At 41.1% G+C, this 13,190-nt stretch overlaps 2 protein-coding genes across 2 annotated transcripts in view; both read left to right on the forward strand.

Annotated features, from left to right (window-relative positions):
• The window catches only part of LOC120451787 (cardioacceleratory peptide receptor), a 33,268-nt gene extending 23,132 nt beyond the window's left edge, over positions 1-10,136 (forward strand). The window contains exons 3-7 of the mRNA XM_039635738.2: positions 8,314-8,449; positions 8,513-8,710; positions 8,902-9,162; positions 9,285-9,570; positions 9,663-10,136. Of these exons, the coding sequence (XP_039491672.1) occupies positions 8,314-8,449; positions 8,513-8,710; positions 8,902-9,162; positions 9,285-9,570; positions 9,663-9,897 (1,116 nt within the window). The 3' untranslated portion in view covers positions 9,898-10,136. The remainder of the gene's footprint in view (positions 1-8,313; positions 8,450-8,512; positions 8,711-8,901; positions 9,163-9,284; positions 9,571-9,662) is intronic.
• A 1,498-nt stretch (positions 10,137-11,634) lies between these two features.
• On the forward strand, positions 11,635-13,178 carry LOC120451392 (mitogen-activated protein kinase kinase kinase kinase 4). Its single transcript, XM_039635057.2, has 2 exons — positions 11,635-12,209; positions 12,318-13,178. Exons 1-2 carry the CDS (start codon positions 11,681-11,683, stop codon positions 12,983-12,985), a joined length of 1,197 nt encoding a protein of 398 aa, XP_039490991.1. The 5' UTR covers positions 11,635-11,680; the 3' UTR covers positions 12,986-13,178.
• The last annotated feature ends 12 nt before the right edge of the window (positions 13,179-13,190 follow it).

Below are 13,190 nucleotides of genomic sequence, written 5' to 3' on the forward strand. Positions count from 1 at the left end.
AACACTAAACAAATTTGCAATATCATTAACATAAAGTAGCACACAGAATATTTGTTTTTAATTAAAATTAATATATGTATATGTACTCGTAATCTTTGTTTGCAAAGTAATCTAACATGTCAAATTTGATGAACGCAAATCCATTAAAAGTGAATTTATGCAAAACTAAAATTGAACATGCAGAACTAACAAGGATTTAAACACAAAGAGTTTTTCCATTAAACATATCGTTGGATAAGCCCTAAATAAACATACGTCAACGAGTTTATCGGCTAGTTTGTATTCGTATAAGTCATATATACATAAGTCGGCTTTATGGCATTTGCTCTTTCCACTAAAATAGTTTTAAAATAAACTTGAAGGCAAGACTCTGCCAAGGCGTGTAAAAGTCGCGTCCTGATGCCTTTTTCTACGTGAGCAATGTCAAATGTGACACACACACAAACACAGGCACATTATCCGACAATGTGTGCGTGTGTGTGTCAGTGTGTGCATAAATGATTAAGTGCGTGCTTGCATTTGGCTTGCACATCACGTATACGCCATGCATTTTTGCCTTTGACACAAAGCACTTTATAATGCCAGCTCACACATACAAGCGCAGTAAGACATTTACTGTTGCATTTGATTCACATTTCACAATTTATAGTAAAGCACTTTTTCAATCAATGACTTCCATTGTGTTTATAAATTGCGCTTGAGTATTCCACTTAGAATCAGTTTTCCAAGCATATTAGAGAACTAAAATGGCAACAAAATATGTACATTTAAAGTGTTAGCACCTTAGTAACAATTTTAATCTCGTGGTTTCATTTATAGCACAACTGTAGTCCTCATTTGCCAAATTATATACTTAAATTGGATTTAATAGCTATGCAAACATCGCAAATTGCGTGTGGTTTACCCAACCGAACCAGTAACATTTGCTCAAAATATAGTTGAACCCACATTCATACCCATTCTTGCTAACTTTATGTGCGAAATCCCTCAACGCGAACAACCGCAGCAATTTGCATAACAGAACATGGCAGCTCACAATTACTCGACTTGGCACCTTCGGAATGGGTGAGAACAGAATCGGGCCTTACTTAAAATGGAATCAAATCCAGCCAAGTGCGGCTCTACCACGTAGAATACGTATATATACATGTAGTATACAGTACTACACCGTTCCCGACGGTGTGAAAAAAAGCGGAAAAACAACAAAAAGGAGCACAGATTTGCTCAGCTGCAGTAGCAACAAAATCAGAAATAACAACTCCGGCGACTTGTTCTTGCTTAAAAGTCCACAGTCGGGAGTCGTGAGCACTTGACTGCCTGCCAGGCAGCAGCCTTCCATGTCAGACAGTCGACCATCTTTGCCAACTTGTCCGATCTGCTTCCTCATGGTGCTGCTGCATTTCCGGCTGCCGGGCATCCTTCTACTTCCCCTTCCCCATCCACACCGCCAATGCCCCGCCTCTTTTCGTCCTGGCTCCTTTGACAAGTGCCATTTGCGGAATTTTAAATTAAGAAAAAGTTTATTTAGCTTTCGATAGGTCTTTGCTGGTCTTACTGGTGCTACTGGTCCTACTGGTCCAGCTGGTCTTTCCTGGCCCTTGGGAGCTTGTCTTTTCGTTAATCGCTAGGTGGTGCAGCAGTCGTTGGGCAAAAGGAAGTTAATTAAATTCCTTGAATTCCTGCGGTGGAAGGGGCAGGAAATGCCATTTGTAGTAGTCAAAGTTGGAGCTAAAGCCGATACATCAACAATACACACTTACATTACCTCTACCTCTTTGCTTTGCAATAGCTTTAAACAAATGTTGGGCCAAACTTGGTAGTGGAAACATTCTATTTAGCTTAGTCTTTTCGGTTTGCTGTTGTGCAGGGGAAGTTCTAGCAAAGTTAGACAACAGGCTTCTAATGATGTCTATGGGCATTAGGTGAGCTGCTCGTTTAGCTAAAAACTTTTCAGCACTGAAAAAGTTCTTTACCAATTTTAAAGTGGGTTCTTGCATAATTTGTACGTCCTCAATTAATTGAGTGCAGAATTTTAGCTGGAAAAACTATTCACAAGTATATATAATAAAAATAAATCTAAAACTTATTGGAAAGGAAACTTGCTTAAAATATGTTTAGTATTGTTATTCATATACTTTCCAACTTCTCTAAGAAGTGCCTTGAATTTATGAGTCCAGCAGACAAATGAAGTTGTCTGCAGACGCATATCAAACTGCTTACTTAGTGGCTGACAGGCAGTGTCTAGTTAAAATCTGGCTTCACTTTCGACGCCCAGTTGCCTGTCAACTTATCTGCTGACCACACAAATAAAACGATTTGGCATGGCTACTTAATGCCCTGTCCCTCAGCTCATTTGGCAGAAGCTTGCGATGGCCAGACAAGGATAACAGCATACAAGGATACTTTCAATAGGAAGAGGGAGGGGGGAGGGGGATGGCAGGACATGTGTCTGATGCTTATGTGTTAATTATCGCCGGCCCCAAGGGAAACCCAACTCAAGCGGTAAATGGCTGGGAAAAATATTCAAATTTATGCCTGACTTGACTTTTGGTACGTATCACAAATGCCTATGTTGTTTATGCAAATTGCCAAGTCCCACACACACACACACACATACACACATACAAGCACACTGGCATTTTGGCCATAACTTCCGCCAACCGCAGCAGATTCTCCACATCCCATTTCTCGCCCAAGGGGAGGGTGTAATTTGTTTTGCATAGTTCTAGGCGCGTGCTTGTATTTATTGTTTCTCTGTTTGCCTCTTGCTAACAATATTGCACTTGAAAAAATGGACCCAAATGTGAACTAAATATTTACTTTCATTTAAGCCCATCTAAGCACTTTTTACGCTGTTACAACTTATTACGTTTAACTGTATTCTACACAAAAATGCAATTCAGCTCACCTCATTGTGCCTTTAAAAACTATCAAATGATTGTAATTATTTCCAGTGTAGTCCAACCTTCTCTTTGTTTTCCTTCTGTCTGGTCATCAAGGCTGGCTGCGCCGGCTTTATTTGTTATTTTTGGCCAACACACTTAATTCGGCCCTTGCTAAGGTTATCTAAACATCAGTCCAGCTCAACTCATATTTATGTTTTGGCTTTTAATTTATTTATACACCGAACGCATTTCCATTGCAACAGTCCTTTTGACCTATCTATATGTTGCTTTTTATGGCCGTCTTTGGAGCAACTAGCTTAATTTATGTTCGACTCATTTGATTAATGTGTTTTGTTGGGCCGAAAATTTACGAGTCACTAGCGTAACTATTTGAGGTTTGGCCTTTGGTTCGTTTTGTTTTCTTTTTTTGCCAACAAAATTTATCGACTCGTTTAGTGGGTCACTTGTCTGTGGGGCTAGGAGATTACTACGACTCATTCTGCTAATCTCTTATTAGCTAAAGCTATACATACTTGGCTTAAATGGAGTTGTCCATCGGATAGTTAAGGATAAATTGTGAAACCAGTTTAACATCCATTATGTCAGCCAGTTGGTCTTTATTAGCTCTCCACTCCGCTCTCCGTTTTCATAACCGACCGCAATTATGTTGGCAAATCTTTGGCAATTTTTCATATTCCTACACCCACGCACCCGAATTTCCACTCAACAGTTTGTCAACAGCATGTACACACAGCTCGTTTTGGCCGTAATGCCGGGCTTTTATTAATTTCAATTTGTGTCAACATCAACGCCAAATATGCACGGACAAGAGGGGAAGATTTAAGCCAGCTGATGACAAAATGTTTGGCCATTAGGCGAATTAAAGCGCAGTCCTTAGCAATGTCCTTTGGTGGCTATGGTTATAGGACAGTTCATAAACCGGCAGCGACCAACCATTGTGGCTGAATAGCCGCACCAACCACTATAAAAACCATGATTGATGTGCTCGGCTTGACCCAAATGCATGTTTTTATGCCAAAATAATACGCTCTCATATCCTACCAGCTCAAGTGTCCTTCTCTAACACGTATACATATATATATATATAGGTATATGAATTTTTATAGCAGTAGTGTCCTGGCGACGTGGACAATATGCTTTGGCAGAGTTCGTTGACCTGGGAAACTTTCTACTAATGCTGATTATCTGTCCATTTGCCGGCTCACCACGCTGCGTATACGTAATATGGAATTTAATTTTACTTTATGCAACTTCTTTGGAGCCAAAACACTCAGGCACAATGTAATCGCTATTAATGAATGCCCTGAAAAGTGCGAAGGAAACGCAAACAAACAAGCAGCCAAACAAAACACATTTCCACAGCCACACACTCACAATCACAATGCCATACAAAGGACACACAAACACACTCTAAAACACAAATGCCACTACATGCGTAAAAACTTAAGCCAAGAAAGAAACAACAAAGTCAACAATGGTGGCCGAGTGCCATGTGCTCCGTGTCCTCGGCTCAGATGCTTTTTAAATATGAGCTACGAAAATAGAAGTTGATTAAGCTTATGGCGAAAGTATTGCAGACTCTTAAGTATCCTATAAAAGCAGACTATCCTTTGTCGCCGCTATTTTCGATATTTAGTGGACTTTGCTTATCCATGGCTATAATTGCGGGATGAGTTTCCAAGTTCCAGCAGAAATACAAAATAGTTCGAGTTAAACTTTTGTATTAAAAAAAATTAATTATAAATAAAGTAAGAGGCCACTTAATTTCAAATTTATGTTCATAGAAAATAGATTCATTTTTTATTATTGTATCGAAACTAAGTTAAAATACAATACAGTGTACTTTGATACCACCTCCTCTGAATCAAAATAGAGTCCGCAGGATATACTATATTTTGTGCAGGACTGCCGCGAAGTTCTTGTAGTCCCGAACTGATTTATAAGCGCAGCTGCCATTGGCCGTTCCAAGTTGCAACAATGGGTGTGAGGCGGGGAAATGGCTGCTTTTCTTGTGAAATGAAATTAATTTCCCATTGCCTTTGTTTGTGGCCACCACCCATTTGTCTTTGTTGCTGCATTTTACGATTCGCAGGCAGCGTTGGAAATTTGTCAGCACGGTCGATTTAGTGGGATTAAAGCCATGAACCACGAGCCCCAAAGCCGCACAAAGTGCACTTTAAGTCGCTTCGAGGGGTTCTACTTCTGCTAGGTTAAGGAAAGCGGATACCATCATTTTGCAGCGCATAGCTCTCCAGTGGCAAGTGGCTTCTATTGTTATGGCTGTGCCACTTAATAATCAGACATAATAGTTTGCGGCAGATAAAGTTGCTCCATGGCTCCAAGTGAGCGGCAACAGGTGCTCTGCAAGAATTGCCTTTTAATGAGGATTTACGGTTGCTGTGGCGGGTCAAAATCCCCATTCTTACTCAGCTCTGCTGTACTCTGCTCAGCTCTGCTCTGCGGTCTTATCCTGCATCCTTTTGCCTTCGGCTTGTGCGTTCAACTCTTTTTCCTTTGGCTGAAATTAAATTTCGCACTTTTAATGTTCTCCCGGCAAAAAAAGCAATTTCCTCGAGGTGCAAAGCCAAATTGAAAAAGGCATAATGACTTGCCAAAAAAGGGCAAGTCGCACAGACACACACGTAAAAATGCTGGAAAAGTAAGCAAAAAAAAGGCAACCAGAAATGGTCGATCATTAAAAAAGGCTTACAATGCGCCGTTTATTACATTTTTATGGCGCCCACAGCATGGGACATAATAAAAATCTAAAGCTGACTAAAAGAAATCTGCCAAAAGTTATTTTGTGTAAAAAAGAGTACGGGAATTTTTTAGTCGTATTTTATTATGCACCCGGCAATATGGGTCAAATAACATTTTATATAGATTTTTTTGAGAAATTGTTGTGCCCTGAAAATAAACTAATAAATACATATAAATATTTGTAATTATTCATATGTAAAGTGATACCTATGACCGTATTTCCTTTAACCAAACGATTTGACTTCCGTTGAGTGTAAGATACATGAATCTGTTAAGGCAAATATTTTCGATGACTTCTTGGTTTAAAAAAGGCAGACACGTGCGAAAATGTTCAAACAGCAATGCTGCTGAGCCAACATTAAATGGGAAAAAGTTTTGCAACGCGTGAAGAGTTCCGCCTGCCGTAACTTTACTTTCTAGAAAGTCATTCAAGAAAATTGCACTTGAGGTGGAGGACTAAAATCCGATAAAGGCTTGTAGAAAACGAGCCAAGTCATTTGCTGGTAAAGCATCAAAATCAAAGTCCGGTTGGAGAAATGTAAAACTGTTTACTCCTGACAAATGAAGGCAGCCACATTTAATAATGAACGCGACACCGGCAAATAATGAAAAACGGGGCTGGGCGAAAAATGAGTAAAAATAGCCGTTTTGCTCGTTTGTTGATTTATGCGCCAATTTGCGCAACATGATGAACTGGCTTGCCAGACGGCTACCAGCGCCCAAAAGTCGCCGGAACAAAATATCTTCATATATACATATATATATCTCTCGCTATATATACAACTCGCACTTAGGCCGCAACAAAAAATAAAACAGACAAAAAGTGAATACTGCAAGTATGGACAAAAAGTTGTAGCATAAGGTGGGGCGTCTTCAGTCTGAGCGCAGTTCCAAGGACGAAGCCTGTCAGGATTTCAGCTTTTTTTCGGAACAAGTTTACTTTTGCCTGCCCTTAAGCAAGTCCGCATCAACATCGGTGTTGGCTGTTGGCGTCAGACTGCAAGACCCCGAGGCCATAATTCAAACTTACCTTCAATAGATGTGAGCATGGGGAGATGCCTTAAAGGCAAATTTAATTTGCAGAAAAAACACTGAAGAGATCATTAGTCATATTAGCATAGATAGGATTTTCTGCCATATAAACTGCATGCAGGCATATGAGAAATATTTCATTTTCTTCAGTAATAAAGTAGAACTAGCACAACTACTCACTGTCATTACTACACTTCACAACTGTTTAAAATATGTTTAGAATAAAAAAAATCGAATAAAAAAGAAACAAGAGAGAACGCTATAGTCGAGTTCCCCGACTATATGATACCCGTTACTCAGCTAGTGTAAGTGCGAAGGACAGTTTTTGGCGGTTTGTGGGCGTTAGAGTGGGCGTGGCCAAAAGTTTTTTGGCAAATAGATAGAAATTTACAACACCAATACAAAAATGAAAAAATATCAAAACATTTTTCAAAAGTGTGGGCGTGGCAGCTTTGGGCGGTTTGTGGGCGTTAGAGTGGGCGTGGCCAAAAGTTTTTTGGCAAATAGATAGAAATTTACAACACCAATACAAAAATGAAAAAATATCAAAACATTTTTCAAAAGTGTGGGCGTGGCAGCTTTGGGCGGTTTGTGGGCGTTAGAGTGGGCGTGGCAAAACGTTTTTTTGCAAATCGATAGAAATTTACAAGACCAATACAAAAATGAAAAAATATTAAAACATTTTTCAAAAATGTGGGCGTGGCAGTTTTGGGCGGTTTGTGGGCGTAAGAGTGGGCGTGGCAACCTGAATCGACAAACTTGCGCTGCGTCTATGTCCCTGGAGTCTGTGTGCTTAGTCTCAACTTTCTAGCTTTTGTACTTCCTGAGATCTCGACGTTCATACGGACAGACGGACAGACGGACAGACGGACAGACGGACAGACGGACAGACGGACAGACGGACAGACAGACGGACGGACAGACGGACATGGCCAGATCGACTCGGCTACTGATCCTGATCAAGAATATATATACTTTATATGGTCGGAAACGCTTCCTTCTGCCTGTTACATACTTTTCAACGAATCTAGTATACCCTTTTACTCTACGAGTAACGGGTATAATAAAATAAATGAAAAATACCTAGGTTTGGTATTACCAATTTGTTAACTATAATCTGTAAAAATTAGATGAATGACTTTAGAATGTAAGTCGTATAAGTACTACAAATTAAATAGCAACCCACATATCCTGGGCTGTGAAGCGGGCACTAAAGTCAAAGGAAATATTTTTCGGAGTGCAGGTCCTTCATCTTGGCAGCAATTTCCTGTGGAATAACGGTGGCTGTCTGCCCTCCATCACGTCTGTGTGTGGGTGAGCGTCCACGGGTGTTCGTGTGTGGGATGTCGTGTTGTCCTAGTCTTGTTAGTACTGAACTGGAAGAAGCAAACTTCCGCCGGCACATCCTGCCCGCCGCTCCTACCAGCTTGAATTCATAGCTCTATCATTTTTATGGCTATTTAAAGAGCCATAAACAAGTGCGTGTGTGTGTGTGTGCTTGGATGGCATTAAATTGAGTTTTATGCGTGATTTCCGTGCTTAACACTTTGTTGACAATGAACTTGATAGGCGTTTAATGAAATGTTACCACACTTTGTTCTTTTCCCTCTTCCAGACCGAACAGTTTGCGGTGCTCTGGATCCTGTTCACTGTCATCGTCCTGGGCAATTCAGCCGTTCTCTTTGTGATGTTCATCAACAAGAATCGCAAATCGCGCATGAACTACTTCATCAAACAGCTGGCATTGGCAGGTGAGTTTTGGGCTTAAGGCTAACCATTTCGCTGGCTTCTAATGCCCAGTCCATTATTTCCAGATCTGTGCGTGGGACTGCTCAACGTCCTCACCGACATTATATGGCGCATCACGATTTCGTGGCGGGCGGGCAACCTGGCCTGCAAGGCCATCCGCTTCTCGCAGGTCTGCGTCACATACTCGTCCACCTACGTGCTGGTGGCCATGAGCATCGACAGATACGATGCCATCACACACCCCATGAACTTCTCAAAGTCGTGTAAGTTGGGTCGTCGGATGGAAAGTTTTCTAATTGCCAAATGTTGTTAGCCAAAGCGCTGTTTGTGGCTTCTACTTACATCGCTTGGATAATTAAGTTTAGAAATTTTCCACAAAAAAAAAAACGAAGTTTATGTTATATTAAAAATATATTTTACTGAAAAATATTTTTTAAATTTTTTATTCTTGTAGGGAAAAGAGCCCGTCATCTGGTGGCAGGCGCTTGGCTCATCTCGGCGTTGTTTTCGCTTCCCATCCTGGTTTTGTACGAGGAGAAGCTCATCCAAGGACATCCGCAATGCTGGATTGAGTTGGGTTCACCGATCGCCTGGCAGGTGTACATGAGCCTGGTATCGGCCACTCTCTTTGCCATTCCTGCGCTGATCATTTCCGCCTGCTATGCGATCATCGTAAAGACGATTTGGGCAAAGGGTTCCATTTTTGTGCCCACTGGTAAGATATATTTTGATTATACATATTGCCATCAAATCTACAACAAAATGTTAACAAAAAAATTGAATCCTAATAGCACATTTAAGTCATCCGAAATATCTTTTTCATATATATCTCAACAGAACGCGCTGGGTTTGGAGCCGCACCTGCCAGGAGGGCCAGCTCGAGGGGCATTATTCCACGGGCAAAGGTCAAAACGGTCAAGATGACATTGACCATCGTGTTTGTGTTTATCATCTGCTGGTCGCCATACATCATCTTCGATCTGCTGCAGGTCTTTGGCCAGATTCCCCACTCACAGACCAACATCGCCATCGCCACCTTCATCCAAAGTCTCGCACCGCTGAACTCGGCGGCCAATCCGCTGATCTATTGCCTCTTCTCATCGCAGGTCTTTCGCACATTAAGGTTAGTTGAGCTTTCATATCAAATATTTAAAATCTTCTCTTATCATAAAAATATTTTGATGTTTTTATTGTTTATATTATTTATTTTTCCAGTCGCTTTCCGCCCTTTAAGTGGTTCACCTGCTGCTGCAAATCATACCGCAACAACTCGCAGCAGAACCGCTGCCACACGGTTGGTCGTCGACTGCACAACAGCTGCGATTCGATGAGGACACTGACCACTTCGTTGACGGTTTCCCGTCGGTCCACCAACAAGACCAACGCCCGTGTGGTCATCTGCGAACGGCCCACCAAGGTGGTTACCGTGCCAGCCATGTCGGAGGTATGATAGCTGGCCCACACCAGCCGGAAAAGATCCGCTTTCTCGATTCATGGTCCCACGTCCTTCAGCGACGCGGAGTTCCTTTAAATGGAAACAAGGACATCCTGTGAATGCACCAGAGGCTTAGACAATAAGATCGATAGTTGTACCAGGCATGGGGAAAGCCAAATGTATGTCTCTAGTCGTAAGTATGCCAAGTCTACGCTACGAATTTCAAACCTATTTGTACTTTGCAATCTGTAGTTAAGATTACATTTATACGGCTTTTAATTAAATCTAAGATGTCAACAATCTTCTCAAGATTTATATTTTTATTTACTTTTAGTATTTGACTAAAGCTCGCTATATAATTTGACTTTCAAAAGAAAATTAGTACAAAGGTTTTCCTATTCGCAGAAAACTTAACTAAATCATTCTTGCATTGAACTTTTAGTTTGAAAAAGTCATTTATATGGTATGCCAATCAAAAATGTTCTTAAGTATTTAAATAACTATAAAGATTTTTGTGCCCCAACTGAGTATCTAGGTTTCAATCATTTACAAGCTCGTTTTAGTTATATTCTCTTAAACAGACTGATTTTACTTGTGTGTGAGAATCGCGGCCATTTATCAGAAATTTAAGATGCATTTCTTTCCAGTCCTAACTAGCTATTAAGGCCATTTAAATTCCAACTCATCCGTGTATATAGCCACTCGTAATGGTGTATAAACATGCCCAAGCATCTTAAACCAAAACCCATTAAGCATAAGTAGACCATAAGAGTTAATAGAGCATAACGCTGTAGTCAATTTGGTTTAAGCTAATATTTATTTCATAATTATGTGTGAAAGCTGAATAAAGGCAACGACGACTTCGAGAAAGTCCCGCATTTTCATTCATTTTCCTGGCACGCGCTGGAAAATCCTCTTTATTTTTCAGTTCGCCCCACTGAGCAATGGGCACAAGGACGACAAGGACGATTTTTGCCCCCACACCATTTATAATTGTTGCGATGATGTGGTATTGTTTGTGGCCTCCACTGACGTCACTGTTGGAAAGTCAACATCACTAAATAAATTGAGCGACAAACCGGGCAGACAATGAAAACATATTGGTTGCTGTGGGCTCTGCAAACAGCCAAAGGTTATGTGCTATACTCTTATTGTCTGCAAATGGCAAATTTACCATGCCAACTCTGGATATTCATTCTGTTTATGTTTGTTTTGAGGCTGGTTAAATCCATGAGAAGCATCAACCCTTGCGAATTTACTTCCTCCACTTCCTGCCTGATATTTAATCGCTTGGGCGAGCAGATGGAAACTATGGTTACTTAATGGGATGGTTGGCAAATAAATTTCATTTCAGGTCCTTTTGCAGAAATACTTTTCCCTCTCGGCCAGCCGCCTCATTGCACTCAACGGAGGAGGAAAAATCCATTAAGAAGCTTATTCAAACGGCGGACAGTTGCAAAATTTTCGCAATTATGATTTTGCAATTTATTTATTAACTTTTAATTGAAATGCTATTAGCAAGTTAGTAAACAACTCCCAAGTTCAGTGAAAAAAACCTGGAAATTTTATTATTTGTGCTAAATTGATTGGTTTTCATTAATATGTGTTTAAGCTTGGACGAAAAAGAGATAAATAATTAAATATATTTGCATTATAAATTATCAAAATGGGATTGCAACTTTTGATTTATCTTTCTTAAATTAATATTCGAAAAAACAACCCACCTTTTTTTTCATTACAATAATATGAGCCGCCAATTTTAAATCGATCTACACCTTAAAAATTCGTCAAAAAAGTCATGTTTCCAAATTACTGCTTTACAAACTCCGCCCGACAGTCGGACTATAATGTTGTTAAGAGAGACTATACCGCTAAGGACAGTTTACAATGCAAAGTCGTACGTCATTCCGCTCCTTCAGTGACGTCAGCCGGCAGGAGAAGGACTCGCCATCGAACGGAGCGCCGAAGGAGTATTTCCAAGTCGAGCTCTTCGCGGGTCAAGGATTCGTCCTCGAAGAGCGTAGGATTCCGGCTAACACCCGTGATTTGTTCGAGTGAAAAGGACACTCGCAAGCCAGGTGGCAACGATAGAGAAACGGATAAAATTACCTCCAATCCCAGCAACGATCCCAATCGCGATCTGCAGGACTCCTTTGCCGACTTCTTTAGCATCATTCACGACAATGTCCTGGAATCGGTGCAGGATGCTGTGCAGCGAATGGTGTCGAAGAGTTTTGAGGAATCCGTGGCCAAAATGGAACGACTGTCGAAGGACCTACAGAATCAGGAGGCGATGCTCAATAAAATCTATCGCGATGTTACCAACAGTAAGAGTTAAATTTAAGTTAGCTTAGATTAAGTTAGCTTATTACACACAAGCTAATTATTATCAGTCAAGGGAGACTTAAAACAGCAATTTCACCAATTACCTTTAGAAATTACCGCTCAGAGTGAAGCGAGCTTGAACCAATTCAAATTCGTTACCCAAATGCTCATCGACAACCAAACCGTGCACTACAGAGCGCTCAATCAAGCGAAGGCGAACAAGCAGCGGCGCAAAGAAGAGGAGGATCTGGAAAAGGACCGGAAGTTGGAGCGCGAACGGAAGCGGATGTGCGCTTGCAAGGAGGTGCGAAATGCGCGGGTTCGTAAAAGCAGGAGTTCCAGTGTGGATCTCGTGAAAAGAAGCACTGGTGGCGAGGCAAAGGAACTAGTGCCGAAAGCACCGCAGCATCAATTGTGCCAACAGCAGGCGCCATTGGTGTATCACTTGTACAACTCCAGTACGGATCAGGAATCTACAGCCAGGAGCAGGCAGATGTCCCGGTCGTCTTCAAAGCATGCAACTACTCCCGATCTCCCAAGACAATCCACTTCTCTCAGTATGCCAGACCTTTCCGGTCGCAACTCCTCCAATCCTAGGCGAACTATTCAGCCGCAACATTCATCGAAATTCTCTAGAAGCAGCTCATCCCGATCCTCCAACCACCGACAAGATAATATTGTCTGCCTTCCGGCCATGACGTATCCACCTTACGTCCGCAATCAACCGATTCCCCGGCGAAAATTAGTTCGCAAAACTTGTCAGCATAAAGGAAAATAAAGAATGTCTTTTATGCAGACCCTAAAACAAAAAACTGTTAAGACATTCAATTGCATTGTACGCATAAAGGAATGCAAAGAATTGGCAATCCTTTTCGTGTTTTGCAATTGGTAGTCTTAGCAGTCAAAGCCAATTGAGACATCGATTTTGTAGTAAAAATTTTAATAAAGACAACCAGTTTTATTTAATCAAAGTTAATGCACGT

This window comes from Drosophila santomea, chromosome 3R (genome assembly GCF_016746245.2).
Source record: "Drosophila santomea strain STO CAGO 1482 chromosome 3R, Prin_Dsan_1.1, whole genome shotgun sequence".
NCBI classification, from domain to species: domain Eukaryota; kingdom Metazoa; phylum Arthropoda; class Insecta; order Diptera; family Drosophilidae; genus Drosophila; species Drosophila santomea.